Here is a 21441-nt window from a genome sequence, read left to right as displayed (position 1 = left end):
GGCCCAGGGCCCTGAAAGGCTCCAGGGCAGCGCCTGCCCGGGGCTGGCGGCAGCCACAGCTGGGCGCGGCCGCACCCTGTCATTACAACGGAGGCTTTGAAGCAGCTGGCAGCAGGGCTGTTTGCCCACGTGGGAGGGTCCTTCCTGAGCCCCCCACTGACTCTCCTGTTCCCTTGCAGGCCCAGCCGTGAGGACGCTCGGGCCAGCATGGCCGATCCCAGCGAAGGCCCCCGTGCGGGGCCTGGGGAGGTGGCTGATTCCCCCGGGGATGAGAATGGCACCGCCGGTGGGGAGGCCTTCCCTCTCTCTTCGCTGGCCAACCTGTTTGAGGGGGAGGAGGGGTCCCCCTCGCCCTCACCACCCGATGCTGTTCGCCCGGCAGCCGCCGCCGCTGCGGGCACAGGTGATGGGCGACCAAACCTGCGCATGAAGTTCCAGGGCGCCTTCCGCAAGGGGGTGCCCAACCCCATTGACCTGCTGGAGTCCACCCTGTACGAGTCCTCGGTGGTGCCCGGGCCCAAGAAAGCGCCCATGGATTCGCTCTTTGACTACGGCACCTACCGCCACCACCCCAGTGACAACAAGCGGTGGAGGAGGAAGGTCTTAGAGTGAGTATTGTGGCTGCCGGGCAGTGGTCTCCAGGTCCATACTGAGTCCATCCACCCACCTGTCCATCCATCCATCCATCCACCCATCCACTCACCCACCGGTCCATCCTTCCATTCATCCATCCACCCATCCATCCACCCACCTGTCCTTCCATCCATTCATCCATCCACCCATCCATCCACCCACCTGTCCATCCATCCATTCATCCATCCACCCATCCATCCACCCACCTGTCCATCCTTCCATTCATCCATCCACCCATCCATCCACCCACCTGTCCTTCCATCCATTCATCCATCCACCCATCCATCCACCCACCTGTCCATCCATCCATTTATCCATCCATCCATCCACCCACCTGTCCATCCTTCCATTCATCCATCCATCCATCCATCCATCCATCCATCCATCCACCCACCTGTCCATCCATCCATTTATCCATCCACCCATCCATCCACCCACCTGTCCATCCATCCATTTATCCATCCATCCATCCACCCATCCATCCACCCACCTGTCCATCCATCCATTTATCCATCCATCCATCCATCCATCCATCCATCCATCCATCCACCCACCCACCTGTCCATCCATCCATTCATCCATCCACCCACCTGTCCATCCACCCATTTATCCATCCATCCATCCACCCATCCATCCACCCACCTGTCCATCCATCCATTCATCCATCCACCCATCCATCCACCCACCTGTCTATCCATCCATTTATCCATCCATCCATCCATCCATCCATCCATCCATCCACCCACCCACCTGTCCATCCATCCATTCATCCATCCACCCATCCATCCACCCACCTGTCCATCCATCCATTCATCCATCCATCCATCCTTCCATCCACCCATCCATCCACCCACCTGTCCATCCTTCCATTTATCCATCCATCCATCCACACCCAGCTATCCTTCCATCCATTTATCCTTCCATTTATTCATTTATTCATCCACCCACCTATTTATCCATCCATTTATCCTTCCATTCATCTACCCACCTGTCCATCCTTCCATACACTTGTTTGTTCATCCACCCATCCATCCACTCATCCATCTATCCTCTACTCATTCATTCACCCAGCTACCTGTCTTTCCACATCTCAATCCACTTGTCCAATCCATCTGTCCATCAGCATTCAAATATCTATGTACCCATTTATTTATCTGTCATCTACTTGTCGAGCCCTCCACTCATGTCAACCTTCCATTCATCCACCACTTATTCATCCACCTATTCATTCCTTTACTTACCCACTCTTTCTATTCATCCAACCAGTCAGCTATCCATTAAACTATACTCATCATTCATTCATTCATTCCATTTCTAATTTTCTCTCTCTCTCCCCCTCCCTCTTCCCCTCCCTCCCTTCCTCCCTTCCACCAATTCATTCACCCACTATCTGTCCATCCACTTGTTCATTCATTCATTCATTTGCTCAATCATTGACTCATTCACATTTTCGTTCATTTTCTCATCCATCCATCCACCCACCTTCTCCTGCTGACACAACCCCAGCAACCCCTCCTGGGTCTTCTCCAAGTGCCACCTTCATTCCTGGGCACCTCCTGGGGCTAGGGGAGAGGTCAGACTCTAAAGTATTAACCCTTTCTCTCCATGAGGGAAGCCTGGCTGAAGGAGAGGAGAGTGGAGAGAAGCCCTGGGTGGGGTTAACGCATGGCCATCCCAATGCTGCATTCTCTGCCAGGCCTAGCTCCAGCCCCCTCGCTGCAGCCCCCCGGCTCCAGCCCCCCTGCTCCAGCCCCCCGGCTCCAGCCCCCCGGCTCCAGCCCCCTCACTGCAGTCCCCCGGCTCCAGCCCCCCGGCTCCAGCCCCCCTGCTCCAGCCCCCCGGCTCCAGCCCCCTCGCTGCAGTCCCCCGGCTCCAGCCCCCCTGCTCCAGCCCCCCGGCTCCAGCCCCCCGGCTCCAGCCCCCTGACTCCCGCCCCCTGGCTCCAGCCCCCTGGCTCCAGCCCCTGGCTCCAGCCCCTGGCTCCAGCCCCTACATCACCATCCACCCACCGGGCAGTGGACCCATCCTCCTGCCACGGGTTCTGCCAGGCTGAGTCCTGTAGCCCAGACTCCAGAACAAAGGCATTTGCCTGGCATCTTCCTGGGGTTCGTGTGGCTTCTGCAAGCCTGGGCTCCCAGGGTCTGTCACCTGCAGACCCACTGTCTGATGCGTTGAGCCGTAGTTCCTGGTCCTTGGGACAGGTGTGGGGGTGGGGGCAGGAAGTCCCTGGAGTTCCCCAAGCTTTTGGCAGTTGACGTGAGGAATGCGGCTGACGAGGACGGTCTTGTCCTCACGCCGCCCCAGCCTCTGCTCCTGCAGAACTAGTGCCATTCATGACCTGGTCCAGATCCTGACCTTGGTGTCCCTCACATGCCTGATGGCCCAGACTTGGACACCAGCCCTTTCTTTCTTCGACTCTTTCCTTCATCAGCTACTCACCCATTCGCCCAGCTACCCATCATTCCACCTGTCCATCCACCTGTCCGTCCATCCATCCATCTATCCATCATCACTCATTGGAATATCTATCTATGCATCTATTCATCTGTCATCTATTGGTCCTGCCTTCTACCCATGAAAACCCCTAGACAGCCCTCTCCGGCCGGCCGGGGTGTGTACCTGGAGGACAGATGAAGGCTGGCAATGTCCTCCTCTGTCCTCCTCGCTGATCAGACTCATTCACACCCTTGGATGCAGCCTGTTGTCACTGATTCATTCAATTAATGTTTCTCAAGCACCCGCCACGTGCCGGGCAGTGGGGTGGGCCCTGGGGGTCCAGGCATGAGCTAGACCAGATACGCCCCTACTCAGGTGGCCCCTTCCCTTTGGCGGGGGAGACAGACAATAAGCAAGTCAGTAAACACGTGAATTGAGGTGGCGGAGGGCTGAGGTAGGAGACGAGCTGATATAGGAAAGGTAGTCCGGGAGGGCTTCTTGGAGGAGCTGACTTTTAAGCCCAAAGCTGGGGGATGAGGAAGGGCAGCCACACAGGGGCGTGTCCAGGTGGAGGGACGTGCAGGAGCAAGGGCAGAGCTGGGGAGCCTTGCCGGGTCTGGGGAGCTGGGCTCCAGGCGTCTGCACAACCTCTGCTCAGAGGTGGGAACACCCAGGGCAGCGAGCCTGCGTCCCCACCCCTGAGGGCCTGCTGGAAGCCGGGGGCTCCGTGTCTCCCCTCCCCCTCAGGCCCCTCCTTCAAGCCCTTAGATAGTTGGGGTGTGGCTGAGCAGCTGCAGTCCTCAGAGACCCCGAAGGCCACCTCAGTGAGGTCTGGGTCGAGGGTGTTCTTTTCATTTCGTATTTTGGCTCAAAGGTCAAAGTTCAGGAGCAGATAGAACGGGGCTGTGCAGGTGCCAGGAGGGGCAGTTCCGTCTGTGCCCCCCTCAGGAGAACACCTCTTTCCCCTTCCCTGGCCAGGGCTCTGCTGCCCCATGGCCGCTGGCTGCTGCCCACAGCCTGCCCTGGCCTCGTCTCCCCGCTCTGCCCTGCCTCCGCTGCCCTGGCACAGCCCGCTCCCCTTCCCCTCCTCCCCTCCCTCACGTCTCTGCCTGTCTTTCCCACTGCGCCTCTGTGTGCACCCGGCACACAGTAGGCACTAAACAATAATCGTATCCGCTAACATTTACTGTGCGGTGGGCCTTGAACGAGGCACCTGTGTGCGTGGCCTCACTTGTTCCACAGTTTCTGAGTGAGTGCAGTGATGAGCGGTTGAATAAATGAATGAGTTGCTTCGTCTTTTAGCTTTATTTTCTCACTGTCTTTGCCTCCGCCAGTCTCTGGCTTAGTAAGTGTTCAGTAAATGACCAACGGAAGGGTTGGATGGACGGACGGATGGATGGATGGATATGCAGGCTTGTGTGTTTTGGTCTGGCTGTCTCTCCACCCAAAACACAGGAGGTACTGGTACAGTATGTTGGATAAAACACTGTCTCTAGCTGTCCCTTCCCGCTCAGTCTGGTCTGTCCCTAGGGCTCTGGCTGACCCCCCAGGGCTGGTGGGGTGGGCAGGGGACAAACCCTCCCATCACCCTGCCTTCCCCCCTTCAGGAAGCAGCCGCAGAGCCCCAAAGCTCCTGCGCCCCAGCCGCCCCCCATCCTCAAAGTCTTCAACCGGCCCATCCTCTTTGACATCGTGTCCCGGGGCTCCACTGTGGACCTGGATGGGCTGCTCCCCTACTTGCTGACCCACAAGAAGCGCCTGACTGACGAGGAGTTCCGGGGTGAGCCTCCAGGTGGGGGTGGCGGGCAGGCCAGCCAGAGATGGGGGAGGCATTGGGCTCCTTTCCCCTCAGCCTCTTCCCTGGGTCCGTGGGCTGCACTGGCTGGACGGAGCACTGGGCAGGGAGTCTGGTCCTGGGTGTCTTTCATCATATTGCTTCACCTCTCTGGGCCTCCGCAGCTCTGTTCGTTCATTATTCAGCCTTTACTTAAGACGAGGGCAGTGTAGCAGGTAAGCAGAGTCCACCTTCCTGGGTGCAAAGTGCCCTCCACCACTGGAGGGGTGTGCGGCCTCCTGAACCCAGTGTTCTCCTCTGTAAACCGGGGAATGGGAAGGCACAGTCCTGGCCCTCGGCAGAGAGAACTGCATCGTGCTGGTTCAAGGCCACTGGGATTCTGGGGAGTCCTGCCCCCTGGGGTGGGACGGCATCAGGTCCGGTCTGCTTGTGCTCCCAGACACTGTCCCCGCCCCCGCCCCACCCAGCTTTCCAGCGTCCCTCCCCAGGCTGCAGGCCCGTCTCCACTGCCCCAGGACTCCCAGCCCGGAGAGCTCGCCCTCCAGCCTTGTCCAGGCTCCACACACCTCGGGGCCCAGCTCCCTCAGCTGCCCGGCCTTCCCTAAATCCAGGAAGGTGGTCTGTGAGCCCCTCCACCCAGTCAGCTACCTGCTATGTGTGTGTTTTCATAAACAAGACCCCCAAGTTGTATGAGTCTCAGGCCCCACAAAACCTGGGTCCGCCCCTGCGTGTGTTTCCAGCCGGAGGCTCATGAGGTCGACTGTGACGCCCCCCCTCCCACTGCGGGTTTGACAACCTCCTTTGCCGCAGCGCCCTGCTCCAGCAGCCGTGTGGGCAGTCACTTCGCCACCTGGTGGTCAAGTCTTGGAACTGCGTTTCTGGGGCAGCACTGTTCTTGGCATCTTATCCCAGGACCCAGGCTGGCAGCCCCCCAACCCCACGATAGCCCAGGTCTGGGGGCGTGGAAGCCCAAATCCAGGGCCTACTTCCATGCCCCACACTTTGGGTCACCTTTGGTTTGGAATTACCTGTGATGCCCAGCTCACCTGTCATGGAATGTTTACTACCTTATTGGTTACCTACCACGTGTAAGGTGCTGCGTTCGGCACAGGGTGAACAGTGATGAGTGAAGCAGACATGACTCTGTCCTCAAGTTGCTCAGTTTTTCAGGGCGAGACCAACATTGGTCAAACAATCACAGAAATAAACGCACAGTTGCAAACTGTAATGTGTGTGAACAAGAGGCTGTACTGGAGGATTTGATCTAGTCAGGAAAATCTGGGAGAGCTTCCTGGAGGAGGTGACACTTGAGCCGAGTCTGAATGAGATGCAGTTAATCAGGTGAAAAGAGAAGGAGGGACTTGAGAGGGAGTGCAGGGACAGCATGTGCAAAGGCCCTGTGGCTCACTGTGATAAAAATTACACTTGATGTGGTCACTCCAACTGCTGTGTGGAAAGTGGACCAAAGGAAATCAGAGCGGCTGGTAGAAACCAGGCAGGTGCCTTGGGCATGCGAGAGAGATGATGGCTGGGCTAAGGTGGTGGCAGTAGAGATGGAGATTGGTGGAGGGATTGGAGAAATGGGAGGTAAAATCAGTAAGACCTGCGGGTTGGGGGTAGGGAAGAAGGGAGGACAAGGACAGGAGTGATGCAAAGGGGACACCGTGCTCTGAGACGGGGACCTGTGCAGGCTGGGGGGTGTGGTGCGGGGAGGGGACGGTGATGAGGTCAGCACAGAGAGCTGTGAATTGCCTGACGATGGGAAAACAAATAGAAGGCAGGCCGACAGGTGTGTCTGGACAGAACTCCCAGGGGCCTGGCCAGCATGGGACAGCGCCTCCCACTTACGAAGACAGGAACTGGAGTCCGTTATTCATTCAAGAAATAGATACGCGGTGTGCACTCCGGGCTTGTCCAGGGAGCCTCACTCGGGGGCGCTGGGACGGGAATCCAGGCCTCCATAGGGAAGGGCAGGGATGCACCTGTCAGGGCGAGGTTCCTGAAGCACCTCCTGCTGGACAGTAAGAACGGCCACAGTGACATCTCCTGGGGATTCCTGCCTGCCGCTGCGGGCTCCTCAGCAAACAGCTGTTAGCTTCCCCGTGTGGCCTCGCTTTAGCGGGAAAGGAAAGGAAGCGGAGGAGAGTTCGCACAGAAATTGGGACCAAGGTCCCTGGTTCCAGAGCGGGCACCCGATCGGCCCTGCCGGAGCCCCAGCGCGACTCGCAGGGGCGTTCTTCGTTCATTGGCTCAACCTTTTAAAGGTATAAATCAACTCACAGCCATAAAAACTCATACGAGGGAAGGCAGATGCAGAGGGACGTTAGCACGTGTTAGTGGCAGGCTGTTAAGGACCCACTGGTATCAGACCGACTTCCTGAGAGATTGGACAATGAAGCCTGGCTTGCGGGGTTATTACTGCTGTACCTGTGGGCCCCAGGCCCTCCTCCTTCCCTCCGAAGGTCAGCCACGTCCACTACGCAGGCAGGCCACGCTGGGGAGCCCTGCTCCTCCTCTGCCCCCTCTAGGGCACGAGTGCAAGTGATTCATGTGTGTTCACATAGGTGGGCGAAGCTACCTGCTGTGCCTGGCCTTTTGGCTCCAGCCTCATTAGCATGTTAAAGGCTCTGAGAAGTCCTACTTCTCAGGGGAATCTGGCTGGCTTTGTGGAACCCGCATTCCCCCATCTATTTGATTTTTGAAATTCCCTCCTGATCTGCTTTCTAAATACCAGTCTCTCTAAAGGCTGCAGCTTCCGAGACCGTGCCCTGTCCCCGCTGCCCAGCAGTCTGGGCCGTGGGGGAGCCCCTCACTCTGTACCTCTGTCCCCCAGAGCCTTCCACGGGGAAGACCTGCCTGCCCAAGGCCCTGCTGAACTTGAACAACGGCCGCAACGACACCATCCCCTTGCTGCTGGACATCGCTGAGCGCACCGGCAACATGCGCGAGTTCGTCAACTCGCCCTTCCGGGACATCTACTACCGAGGTGGGCCCAGCGGGAGGGGCGGGGCGGGGTGGCAGTGGGGCACCATCCTCACTTTCTCACCTCCGAGAGCTTCGGACTGGGCCCACGCGCCAGCGTGTACCTAGAAACCTACTGATTGTTGAGTGAATGAATGAGTGAATGAATGAACTCGGATTTCCTGCATTTCAGAATCAAGATTCTGAGGTGCACGGAGCCTAGTGATCCATGAGCTTGGAATTCTGGACCTAAGATGCTATGGTTCCGGACACACTGAGGCTCTAGGATAGTAGCTCTGTGAGCCAACAGCGCTAAGAGGCAAAGGTCTCATGAGTCCCAGCTCCTGGGTCTAAATTCTGAGATTCTGTGCCTCAGACTTGGGTTCAAGGTCGGTGGATTTCATACCCTGAGCCCAGAACTCAGAGACCACGAGGCTGTGTTTCCTCCGAAGGAAAGCCGCTCCGCTCGGGCGTCTGAAAGTTCCCACGTCTGAGATCCTACAAGTCGGATGCCGTTTGAGCCTAAGGTCCTGCTTGCACGAGACCTAGGACTCTGTGCATCAGAGATGCCACATCCGGGAACATCTGTCTGGAGGGCCATTGCTGCCCTTGGGTGCAGCCAGCCACGGCTCTGGCCTGCAGCTCCCCCCGTTTCCACACGGGGCGCCCCACCCCCTCCAAGACAGCTCTGGTGCCTGCCCTGCGGGAGCCAGAGCCGGGGTGACGGTGCCGTCCCTCTCCAGGTCAGACCGCCCTGCACATCGCCATCGAGCGCCGCTGCAAGCACTACGTGGAGCTCCTGGTGGCCCAGGGAGCCGACGTGCACGCCCAGGCGCGGGGGCGCTTCTTCCAGCCCAAGGACGAGGGCGGCTATTTCTACTTCGGTGAGGAGGCCCCGTGGGGCTGAGGACTCGGCGTCCCACAGCGCTGACCCCCCACATACAGGGCTCACACCCCGTACACGGCCACGCCCCAAGCAGCCACGCCCCGTCTTCCCAGCATCACCCACAGAAATGGGAGGTCACCCCAGGATATGCTCCCACGGACTGTGGGTGCCGCGTCCAGGTCACAGCATCTGTCCCCCAGGTGTCTGCAGGCGAAGTCCCCCATGGGCCCCTCCCCCCCGTGCACAGGTGAGCTGCCCCTGTCGCTGGCTGCCTGCACCAACCAGCCCCACATTGTCAACTACCTGACGGAGAACCCTCACAAGAAGGCGGACATGAGGCGGCAGGACTCCCGCGGCAACACGGTGCTGCACGCGCTGGTGGCCATCGCCGACAACACCCGCGAGAACACCAAGTTCGTCACCAAGATGTACGACCTCCTGCTGCTCAAGTGTGCCCGCCTCTTCCCCGACAGCAACCTGGAGGCCGTGCTCAACAACGACGGCCTCTCGCCCCTCATGATGGCCGCTAAGACGGGCAAGATTGGGGTGAGTGCAGGGCCCGGGTGGAGGGCACAGGTGGCCCACCCACTCTTGTTCTCCTACAGACACACACACGCACGCACACACACGCACACACACACGCACACACACACACACGCACACACACACGCACACACGCGCACACACACACACGCAGCAGGCGCTGCTGCTGGCATTCATTATGGTTAATACCCACACCCCCTCTCAGCATGCCAACCCCGGTGTGCAGATGTCCCAGCTCAGGAACCTGCTATGGCTCCCTGTTGTCCAGCCAGGCTGCTCAACTCCATCCGGAGCCCCTGGGTGCTCACCCCCCACTCCCGCCAGCCAGGACCAGCCACTGAGAGGAACCGGAGTCCCGGGACTCCAGCGATGCCGGACCCCACTGCTGGGTCCTGGCTCAGCCGGAGCTGCTGCGTGGCCAGCCCCTCCCCCCGGGCCTCACAGCGCAGGCCTAGAGCAGGAGTTCTTAGCCTCGGCACCGCTGCCGTTTGGGCTGAGTGGGTGTGGGGTGCGGGGCTGTCCCGTGCAGGTAGGATGCTGAGCTGCGTCCCTGGCCTTAGCCTACTGGATGCCAGCAGCAGCCTCCACCACTGCGACAACCCAGGTGTCTGCAGACATTGCCGCCCTGCGCCCCGGGGACACTGCGCCCTGGTGGAGAGGCAAACAGGAGCGCTCTGCAGTCAGGAGGGGCTGCGCCCCAGGCCTGGCTCTGCCACGCCTCCTCGGCGTCTCCCCTCCCCTGTCTGCGCCTCAGTTTCCTCACCTGTACGTGGGGGCAGTGGCAGTGCCTGCGGCAGAGTGTTGTTCTGTCGGCTAGACGTGGTGACCTGCTGACGGCTCTTAGAACAGAGCCTGGGATGCGCAGTGAGTGCGCAATGAAGAGCAGGGCGGTTATTGCTCTATCGGAATACAGCAGCTATTGCTACAGTGCAGTGCACAGCAGAGCCCTGGCAGAGCAAAGGCTGGGCTGAAATTCTGGCTCCATCCCGCTACACTGCAGGCCTCGGGCAACTCCGCCCTCCCTGTTCCTCAGTTTCCCTGTGTGAAAGCCCATGGGAGCAGGAGTGGTGACAGGAAGGGCTGTATGGTAAGTATTGTAGAATTAACAGTAACAAGATGGATTAATTGCCGTTTTAATTACATGAGGATGACACTCACTACAGCTCAGGTCGTTAAGGCGAGCCGGGTGCAGTCTGGCCTCAGTGGGCTGGTGTGGCCTAGGGACACCCTTCTTTTCTCTGAGTCTTCCTTTGCTCATCTGTAAGCCCAGATAGAAAGGGTAAGAATTAAACAAGATGCTGTGGGAAAGGGTCCGGCACACAGCACCTACTCGGTAAATATCTTCCTTCCCCGGTCCTGCTCTCTGGGGAGAGCCATTTGATGGGCTGTGCCCGGCCCCCAGGGGTCCTCCCAGGAATGGCCCTCCTCTGGACCCGCCGACCTTCCTTCTCCTGCTCAGATCTTTCAGCACATCATCCGTCGGGAGGTGACGGATGAGGACACCAGACACCTGTCCCGCAAGTTCAAGGACTGGGCCTACGGGCCCGTGTATTCCTCGCTCTACGACCTCTCCTCCCTGGACACGTGTGGGGAAGAGGCCTCCGTGCTGGAGATCCTGGTGTACAACAGCAAGATTGAGGTGGGCGCCAGGGCGGGGACAGAGGGGTGTAGCTGAGAGCCAGGAAGGTGGCCTGGGCTCAAATCAGTGGGTCTGTGGGCTGAGTGCAAAAGAAGGTGCCAACTAAATGCCCAAAATGACGCCTGGCTCTGGGGCAAATGAGGGGGTTGTGGGGGCCGGTAAGACTGGGTCAGGATTCTGGCTGTGTAACTTACATGCCGTGTGACCCAGGACAAGTGGCTCAGCCTCTGAGGCTGAGGATAAGGGTACTGCGTCTCATAGGGCTGCGGGGAGGACAACGTGAGTTAATTTTAGAGCAGCCTGGCAGAGTCAACATTATGTGTCAGCTATTACCATTAGTAGATGTTATATGAAGTTTTGAAAGCTCTCTTTTTTCACTTAGCAGTATTTTGTGAACATCGTTCTGCACCATTAAATATTCTTGCCCAACATCATTGCTGCGTGTAAATGTCCCATGTGCTAATGAACCATTCCTCCATCTTGGTCATTTGAGTTTGTGTCTGCCTTTAATTATCAGGAAAAATGCTACAGGCGCATCTCTGTGGCTACGTTGTTGCACAGATCCATGGTTATAAAGACTCAGTCATCAGAGGGACAGGACGCTTACAAATGGGGCAGAGAGTGCTGGGCCTGCGTGCAGAAGGCCCCCCTTCCCGCCCCGGCCCACCCAGTGTGGACAGACCATCTCTTGCCCGAGCTTACTTCCCCATCTTGAAATTACTGACTGACTTGATATCTTTTTTTTTTATATAATATATTTTATTGATTTCAGAGAAGGGGGGAGAGGGAGAGAGAAAAACATCAATGGTGAGAGAAAATCATTGATCAGCTGCCTCCTGCACGCCCCCTACTGGGGACTGGGCCCGCAACCCAGGCATGTGCCCTGGACCAGAATTGAACCCGGGACCCTTCAGTCCACAGGCCAATGCTCTATCCACAGGGCAAACCAGCCAGGGTGTGACTTGATTTTGGTGGGGTGGCAGGAGGTTTAGCGTCTCTGGTGCAGACTCTGATCGCTGGTTTCTGCTTGGGGAACTGTGTGGAGGACGATTGTGCAGGACTTGATCATTGATGTCTGGCCTGGGTTTGTCATTGGGAAGTTGGGGTGAGTCAGGTATTTGGTGTCCTTGGGCTGAATCTCCCAGTCTTGCTTCCTGAGTTAGAATCCGGAGGCGGAAGCGCAGGGGCTTTTATTTTGCCAGCAGCTCGGTACAGCTCCAAGTTCGGGGACGTGAGCACAGCTTTCCGGCTCGGGTTCTGAGTCTAGAATGGGCTGCACAGGCGAGTGGGGCAGACCCCGGTGCTGAGCCCAGGAGTTAGGGCCGAGTCCCACTCACCCTCCTCCCCGGGGGATCCTTGAGGATCGCTGAAGTCGGGTGAGGAGGAGAAAGTGCTCCGGGGAGGGTGGGGGTGTCGCAGTCAGCCTGCCCAGCGCGGGCGGCCCTGACCACCCCGCCCCGCAGAACCGCCACGAGATGCTGGCCGTGGAGCCCATCAACGAGCTGCTGCGGGACAAGTGGCGCAAGTTCGGGGCCGTCTCCTTCTACATCAACGTGGTCTCCTACCTGTGCGCCATGGTCATCTTCACCCTGACCGCCTACTACCAGCCGCTGGAGGGCACCGTGAGTGGCCGTGCGCGGGCGGGGGCGGGGGCTGGGGCACCGCGGGTCCCCAGCGTCCCCTGGGGGGGAACCAGAGGAGGCTGGAGCAGGATGGAGGGGTGCCTCCCGCACCCAGCGGGGAGAGGGGGGCGGAGGCTCCCTGGGGTCCGATGCTGGGCCGTTGAGGGAACTTCTGGATCTGGGACTCGATGTTGGGGGCTGGTGAGGACCTGCGTCCCCGCCCCCAGCCGCCGTACCCTTACCGCACCACCGTGGACTACCTGAGGCTGGCCGGGGAGGTCATCACGCTCTTCACCGGGGTCCTGTTCTTTCTCACCAACGTGAGTGCGTGGCCCCAGACCCACCCGCCCTGCCCATCCTCCTCCTCCCCCTCCCTCCTTTCCTCCTCCCCCTTCTCTTCTTTCGCCACCCCCCCCCCCCCCCCCCCCGTCTCCAACCCTGTACGCCCCTCTGCTCTTCCTCTCCCAATAGAGAGGAGCCCATCGTCTTTTCTCGCACACCAGTCTGCCTCCCTCTGTTCTCTTCCTCCCTCTGTCTCCCCTCCCTCCCCTCCCTCTGCACTCCTGCGGGCTCCACCCCTCACCTGCCTCCCCCTGCCTCCAGATCAAAGACTTGTTCATGAAGAAATGCCCTGGAGTGAATTCTCTCTTCATCGATGGCTCCTTCCAGCTGCTCTAGTGAGTAGAGGCCCCGGGCTGGCAGCGCCTGGGTCAGGAAGGTGGGGCTGGGCTGGGACATCGTCCAGGTGGGGGTGTGGGGGTGTGACTCCTAATAGCAGTGAGCTCACCCAGCCTGGCCACCTGTAGCTCGAAGTCAGGACAAGGCCAATTGATGTAAGCAGTAGGGTCTTCTGCTTACAGCAGGATTCTGGTTGCTGGAGTTTCCGTATACACCGTGGACAGAAATAATTTAACCTCCTGCTGGTGACTGGTTGCGCGTGTCTGCCTGCAGTGCCCTCGGAAGGGTTTGGGCTGTGTCTGTGTCTGGGGGAGTGTGTGATGGGTTATTGATGTCTGCCTCAGGCAGGTGGCTGGTCTTTCCTTTCCCTTGAGCTGGAGAGAGAGCCTTGAAGTCCATGCAGCCACACATCCCCACTCACACCACGCCTCTCCCTCGCGGTTCCGAGGGCGTCACTTTGGGATCTGGCAGGGCTCAGGCCATTGCCCACAGTCATTGTCAATTCATGGAGCGTTCTGGTTAACAGAATGCTGGGAGTCCGGGAATCCACTGTGCATCTTCTGGCTTTCTAGAGCGAATGGGGTGTCTTGGTACCCTGGAGGGCTTGGGGCGTGTCTCCCCTCAGGGCCTCATTGCCCCCCCCCCCCGCCCCTCTCGTGGTCTCTGCCGCCTGCAGCTTCATCTACTCGGTGCTGGTGATTGTCTCGGCGGCCCTCTACCTGGCAGGGATCGAGGCGTACCTGGCCGTCATGGTCTTCGCCTTGGTCCTGGGCTGGATGAACGCCCTTTACTTCACGCGCGGGCTGAAGCTAACAGGGACTTACAGCATCATGATCCAGAAGGTACGGAGGGGGGACCCTCTGAACTGCGTGCCTGGAGGGAGCCACCACGCCACGTACACGTCTTACATGTGCAGACAGTGCCCGTGCGCCGGATGTGGGGCACGTGGGGACCGCAGGCAGGGCCTGGGCATCGGGAGGGCCTGGTGCGTGGGAAGGGGATTTGGGATGGAGGCATTGGGAAAACGAGAAGCCGCGTGTCTCACCTTCGCCTCCATCATCCCGCTGGGGTCTGTAGATCCTCTTCAAAGACCTGTTCCGCTTCCTGCTGGTCTACTTGCTCTTCATGATCGGCTACGCGTCAGGTGAGCTCGGGGCGCCCAGGGGGCTGAGGGGGGCATGAGGACCAGACGGCAGCCGTGATGTGTGGGAGCACAAGCAGCGCGTGTGGAGTTCTCACGCGTGCCAGGCGTGGGGCTCAGGGCTTCCCCATCCGGCTCCTTAATCCTCCCAACAAGTCTGGAAGGTAACAGGCCGGTGCTGTCTCCCTCCGCAGATGAGGAAGCAGGCTTAGAACCGTTAAATGACGTGCCCAAGTTCAAAAGCTAGGACATGGTGAGACTGGCATGTCAACTATTATTGCAAAGAAGCCGCATAAAACGCAGTGGCTTAAAACAGGCACATGGATTTACTGTTCGTGGGTCCAGGCTCCGCTAGGTGGTGTGCTGGCCTGGACCCATCTGGTGTACAGGCCCGTGTTGGCTCAGCGGGTGGGCTGGCTGGTCGGCCTGGTCTGGCCAGATGGCCTCCGTGGGGGCGACTTTGCTGTCCCCTGTGGTCACTCATCCTCCAGCCGGCTCGACGGGGCTGGGGCGCAGGGTGGTCTAGGGGGTCTCAGAACGCGAGCAGAAGTGTTCAGGGTCACTTCCTGGCACGGCATCCACGTCTGCTCCCTCGATTGGCCAAAGCAGGACTCGAGGCGGCCTCGGTTCGGAGGTGGGAAACAGACTAGACGGCTCCGCAGAAGAGCTGCAAAGCCACACGGAAGGGGCGTGGCCACAGGGGAGAGTGAGTTTTCATAAGTAACCTATCAGCCCAGGTCCTTTTATTTATTTGTTTGTTTATTACTGATTTCAGAAAGGAAGGGAGAGGGAGGGAGAGAGAAACATCAATGATGAGAGAATCATTTATCCTGGGGATCGAGCCCACAATCCAGGCACGTGCCCTGATCGGGAATCGAACCCTGACCTCCTAGTTCATAGGTCAGTGCTCACCACTGAGCCACGCCGGTCAGGCAGCCCAGGTCCTTTTTAAAGCTCAATACTGGCTCCCTCAAATACGGCTTCTCCGTGATGTCATGGTGCCGGGTCCTCGGTGGCACAGGCTGTGGGGAGGGACCAGGAATGGGGAAAGGGACCAAGCCGTTGGGCTGGTCCCAAGGGGGCGGCTGATCTCCCATTCAGTGCCCAGCATCCGAAAGGGAGGGCCGACTCGGGCTTTCCCGGCCTCACTCACTCTGAGGAGGTTGGTCGGGGACCGGCCCTGAAGCCGAGTCCGATAGTAGCCCGATGGTAGCGCTATTTTAACCCAGATATCAGGTTGTTTGGGGAACCAGGGCTGTAACCTTAGCTGGGGAGAGCGACCGGGTACAGCTGCCCCTCCCAGGGATGGGACTGAGAAGAACTAGACAGAGTGTCAGGGGTTCCATGGTGGTTTGGGATTCGGGTCAAGTCCAGCCCTACTGCATCCTAATTATAGAAACCGAGGCAGAAGCTCCATGGTTAAAGCGGCAGCTTAGTGGTCATCTTGGTCCCGGGGCGTCTGCTTCGGGACACTAGCTCCCCAGCCTGGGATGGACATGACACGTGCTCTTGTTCTCCACGTTTGTGCCCATGACAGACATTGCCAGTGGATCACAGAACTGTTTTTCTGATGAGTCCAGACAAGATTTCAGAATCCTTCTCAACACACAGTTCAGCAGCCATTACGCAACTGAGTGGTGCTGGCATGAGCTGTAACCCCAGGTGGAAGGCACTACGGCCTTCTATCCTTCTATGCCCACTGAGCGCAGGGGCTCAGTCCCCGCATGCCCCTGCCCGGGGTCGGTCGGGGCAGTGGCTGCTGCTCCGCTGTGTGGAGAAGGACTGCAGCTGCGTCTGGGCTGTGATGGGATGGGCAGCACTGTCAGCGGAGGTGTCTGCAGGGGTGAGGGCCTTGGCGAGCACGGCTTCTGGGGCAGTCAGGACGGGCGCCGGTTTCAGCTCCGGCCCTTCCTCTCTGAGCTGGTGTGAGCAGAGTCTGCCCCGGAACTCGGCATCCCAGGCTCCCGGGACCTGCGGGAACGCTGGGCTAAAGGAGGGCTTCTCAGCCTTGGCAGTTGTGGCTTTTGGGGCCGGATGATTCTCTCCTGTGGGCCTGTCCTGTGTGTGGGGGTGTTTGTCAGCATCCCTGGCCTCTGCCGAGTACACGCCAGTAGCACTCCCCTCCAGCCATGGCAACCAAACACGTCTCAGGACATTGCAGATGCCCTGGTGCGGGGGGTGGGGGGGGGGAGGGCAGGTCACCCAGCTGCAGGACCTCCTCCTTGTTGCAGGAGTTCTGGAAAGAGCAGTGGCTTTGGATTCGGGAAGACCCTGGCCTGGCTGACGTGCTGGGTAGCCCTGGGCCCATGCTCTCCTGTCACCAAGCCTCAGTTTTCCCCTCCACCCAACGGGAATGACTCTCCCCACCTCTCAGCTTGCGTCTAACTCAGCAAATGCCACCCCGCCCCTCCCACAGCCCTGGTGTCCCTGCTGAACCCGTGCGCCAACATGAAGGAGTGCAGCGAGGACCACGCCAACTGCACAGCGCCCACGTACCCCTCGTGCCGCGACAGCGACACCTTCAGCACCTTCCTGCTGGACCTCTTCAAGCTGACCATCGGCATGGGCGACCTGGAGATGCTGAGCAGCACCAAGTACCCCGCCGTGTTCATCGTGCTGCTGGTCACCTACATCATCCTCACCTTCGTGCTGCTGCTCAACATGCTCATCGCCCTCATGGGTGAGACGGTGGGCCAGGTCTCCAAGGAGAGCAAGCACATCTGGAAGCTGCAGGTGAGGGCTCCCGTCCGCCTTGCCACCCTCCTCCTCCCGAGGTGGGGCCTCGGACCCACCGCACCTCCTCAGCCTCCCGCGCTGGGCAGGCCCCACCGTCTCCTGCCTCCACCTTCCTCTCTGTAAAATGGGCATCCAAGCTGCGCCTGCTTCCCAGAGCCACCTGCTGCATTGCCAGCGGCTACTTGCCTGACCACCGGCGATGGTCTCAACCCACCTTGGGGTCCAGTCACAGGACACAGTTGCCCCGGCACTGAGAGAGCTCTGTGGCACAGGGAATGCTCAGGGAGCCGGGCATGCAGCAGCAGTCGGTGCTGAGGCCGGGGCAGCTGCCAGTGCCACCCCCCCCCCGCCCCCGTGCTCGTCGTGTGGAAGTCCGTGTGGACTGGGCCTCCGTGGCCCAGGTGGGGGGTGGGGGCGGGGCTGCTTTGCTTCCTGGGGATTCCCGTGCAATCCTAGGAAGCAGAGGCCGGGTCCCAGCCTGCCTGGTCCACGCACAGTTCCCGAATCTGGGTTTTCGCAATGAGTGCCTTTCCAAGGCCCAGGCACGCGGCACCTGCATCTCCCTCGACTCGGTGCAGTTCAAGGAGATGGCGTGGGGAGAAAAGGGAACCCCAAGGCCACCCTCCCACGTCGGGTCTCAGGACAACATCCAGGTCTGCTCTGAATCCTTATTCCCACGGGCCTCAGCTTCCCCACTGGGTGTGACCCATAAGATGCACACTGGCAGCCTGTGGATTGGATTTGACCAGCAAAGATTTATATTTTTCTTTATCCATTAAAAAAAATTAATGCAGAATTTTAAAGTTAAGAGATTTCATATAAAAATCCAGGGTTTGGCCTTTCTTGGCAAGGTGGGCCCACATTCTGCCGGGCAGCCGGGGCCGGGAGACGGCTGCCCCCTTTACCTGGGCTGTACTCTCTGGTTTTCCCCGGCGCCACCCCTCCCTGTGCTCCCCACACTGAGTGGCGACAGCTGTGCTGAGTCCTGGGTGCGGCCTTTCTGCCTCTGATCCTGCCTCGCCCATTTATTCTGCTGGGTCAGGGGGTTCGAGTTTGTAACTGTCTCAGGGTCGATGGAGCTGGAAAGCCTACTTCTCTGCCCACCCCGCCTGCCATCATTCCTGCCATCAGGGCAATGGGCAGGCTGGGTGAGGCTCACCCCGGCCTGCGCCCCTCCCTCCCCAGTGGGCCACCACCATCCTGGACATCGAGCGCTCCTTCCCCGTGTTCCTGAGGAAGGCCTTCCGCTCCGGCGAGATGGTGACCGTGGGCAAGAGCTCGGACGGCACCCCAGACCGCAGGTGGTGCTTCAGGTGAGGCGGGCGCACGGGCAGACGGGGCGGGACCCTCCCCAAGATCGGGCCTCCTTGCATCTTCCATCGAGCCACAGGCCACGATGGTCCTGACCGAAGTTCTGTTCTGCTGGCTGAGGTTGGGCAAGCTGGTTCACTTCTCAGCCTTGGTTTCCTCATCTGTGAAATGGGGACAATGCTAATACCACCCTGGGCCAGCTGTGGGTTACGCAGGAGACAGTGCCTGCCCGTGCACCGGGCCACCCACACGCAGCGGCCTTGTGGCTCCTCTGTCCCCGTCTCAGGGCGTCATCCCTACTGATAAACAGCGGTGGTGCCTCGGCTGAGAGGGAGAGCGAGGAATCAGCAGCTTCCAGGGCTTGCGATGTTACCCAGAGGCCCAGCGAGTGCCAGCTTCTTTGGGGAACCCCTGAGCCAACCTTTTCTCATAAGCTGATCACTCTTTGTACAGTGAGAGCCAGCCTAGAGAGCAGAGTCATGTTTGGGGTCCTCAGCTGGGAAGTGGGCAATGGTAATAGCTCCCAGCTCATAGCCAGGCGGTCTGTCCTGTTCAATTTGAACCCCAAATTCAAATCCCGACCAATTTATCAGCATTGTGGCCTTGGGCAGTGTGACAAGCCTCAGTTTCCTTGTCTGTAAACTGGGAACAGTGGGTGTATCTTCCTTGCTCGGTCCTAGCACATAGCACTTGCTCAAGAAATGGGGGTTGAGTAAAAGTAACAAAAATAATCTTAAAAAGGAAAAATCACGTTGAGCCAATTTGGGCTGCAGAGGCTGTAACCTGACTTCCCGTGGGTGTCCCAACGCTAAGGGGGGCGTTTTCAGAAGGAGGGTGTCCACCTGCGGATGGGTGGCTAAGCCTAGGGTACATCCATGCAGTGGAATATTACTCAGCACAAAAAGCAATGAAGCCCTGACACATGCTACCACATGAATGAGCCTCACAAACATCATGCTGAGTGGAAGCAGCCAGACCCAGAAGGCCCTGTACTCTGTCCCGCTTACACGAAATGTCCAGGACGTGTCGATTCACAGAGCGGGAAGTAGAACAGAGGCAGCCGAGGGCTGGGGGCAGGGGGATGGGGCACCTCATCTCTGTTTGTGGGGATAAAACAGTTTTGGGGTTAGAGAGTGGTGATGGTTGCACAACCTTGGGAATTTATTTAATGCACTGAATTGTATACTTAAAATGGTTAGAATAAAATGGTTAGAATAAAAATGAGGAGGGTGTGCTGGGAGGCTGCCTGGGGGTGGGGGTGGGGGCGGGGTGCCGTCTCGGTGGGGGCTCCCCCTGACCTTTCCCTGCTGTGGCCCCGCCAGGGTGGATGAGGTGAACTGGTCTCACTGGAACCAGAACTTGGGCATCATTAACGAGGACCCGGGCAAGAACGAGAGCTACCAGTACTACGGCTTCTCCCACACTGTGGGCCGCCTCCGGAGGGGTGAGCGAAAGGACGGGGGGCTGGGGAGCCGATACAGGGCGCAGAGGGGCAGCCCTGGGCCAGTCTCATCACTAAGAGACTTTGAGCGATCCTGTCCTTTCTTTCTTTCTTTTTTTAAAAAATATATTTTATTGGTATTTTACAGAGAGGAAGGGAGAGGGATAGAGAGTTAGAAACATCAATGAGAGAGAAACATCGATCAGCTGCCTCCTGCACACCTCTAACTGGGGATGTGCCCGCAACCAAGGTACATGCCCTTGTCCGGAATCGAACCTGGGACCTTTCAGTCCGCAGGCCGACGCTCTATCCACTGAGCCACACCGGTCAGGACCATCCTGTCCTTTCTGAGACTCGGTGTTCACGTCTGTGGAATGGGAGGGTCGGATGAGCTGACCGCTGAGTTTCCTTGGCTGCTTGTGCAGGCCTGGGGCCTCCCTCCCATACACTAAGTGCATGAGACGGTGGGAGGATGTGGGCGCTCAGGCGTTCTCACCTGGCCTGAATTCTGACGTCCCATTTCTCTGTGTGCTTCTGGGCAAGCACCTTCAGCGCTCTGAGCCCAGTCTCCATCTCTGTGGAATGGGGAGGATAAGACCGCCCCCTCAGGTCACTGTGGAGTGCCTGGTACACAGCAGGCGCTCCACATCCGCACGCTCCACCTACCCCCACTTCCGCCGTGCTCACTCCAGATCGCTGGTCCTCCGTGGTGCCGCGCGTGGTGGAACTGAACAAAAACTCGAACCCAGACGAGGTGGTGGTGCCTCTGGACAACATGGGGAACCCCAGCTGCGACGGCCACCAGCAGAGCTACCCCCCGAAATGGAGGACTGATGACGCCCCCCTCTAGGGGCTGCAGGCAGGGCCATGGTCTCCAGCCTGCATCCCCCCCTTCCCCTCCACCCACCATTTCGAGTCCACCTGCATTTCAGCCACATGTTCTGTTGACCCAGAGGTGAGGGCCCGCGGAGACACGGGAGGGCCCTAGGACCCTCTGGCCCCCAGGCTCCTGCCCCAGCGCCCCTCCGCACCCAGGCACAGGGCTCCTGGCCGCCTGCCTGTCTCACTCCCATGGAGTCACGGAAGCCAAAGCTGGGGCCTCCCGCCCACAGGGGCTCCCCCAGCCCCTCCATTATTTATTTGTTCTGCTCTCAGGAAAGCAGCATGACCCCCCCCCCCCAAACGGAACCTGGCAGAGGCCTCAGGACCCTGTCCCAGGTCCCAGGTGCACCGCTGGCCTAGCCCCCACCCGATCCTGTGCTCTGGGCCTTGCGGAGGGCTGGGCCTTGGGCGGGGACGCGCCTCCTGTGCAGTCCGTAGCGGGGCTGAGGTTTGCTGGTGCTCAATAAAGGTTCGTTCACTGACGGTGGCGGTGGTGGGGGCGATGGGGGTGGTAACGGGCACAGGGTCACAGGAGGGAGATGGGAGCACTAAGAAGGGCCCGTGGGCTGGGGAGGTGGGGACGAGGGCAGTTGCAATGGCCAAGGTGGTGGTTAGGGTGAAGGTTGGGGGCCGGACAGGAGGTGGTGGTGGTGGCCTGAGCGATGGGGTGATTGGAGTGGTGATGGGGAAGGTAGAGAAGGAAACGGAGGAGAGAAATGCTGGGGTGCAGAGGGAAG

General features: G+C 59.2%; 1 protein-coding gene across 1 annotated transcript; it reads left to right on the top strand.

Moving 5' to 3' along the window:
* Positions 1-207: 207 nt before the first annotated feature.
* Positions 208-21187, top strand: TRPV4 (transient receptor potential cation channel subfamily V member 4; the record flags this gene model as incomplete). The annotated part of the gene is made up of 15 exons (XM_080649698.1): positions 208-608; positions 4677-4849; positions 7698-7850; positions 8569-8709; positions 8959-9257; positions 10714-10893; positions 12357-12515; positions 12743-12835; positions 13119-13192; positions 13870-14035; positions 14271-14337; positions 16751-17067; positions 18256-18383; positions 19704-19825; positions 20515-21187. 15 exons carry the CDS (start codon positions 208-210, stop codon positions 20670-20672), a joined length of 2631 nt encoding a protein of 876 aa, XP_080505824.1. The 3' UTR covers positions 20673-21187.
* Between the last annotated feature and the right edge of the window lie 254 nt (positions 21188-21441).

This window comes from Plecotus auritus (genome assembly GCF_963455305.1).
Source record: "Plecotus auritus genome assembly, chromosome: 13".
Lineage (NCBI taxonomy): Eukaryota > Metazoa > Chordata > Mammalia > Chiroptera > Vespertilionidae > Plecotus > Plecotus auritus.
Note: the sequence above shows the minus strand (reverse complement) of the source record. Positions and strands in the feature narration are given on the sequence as shown.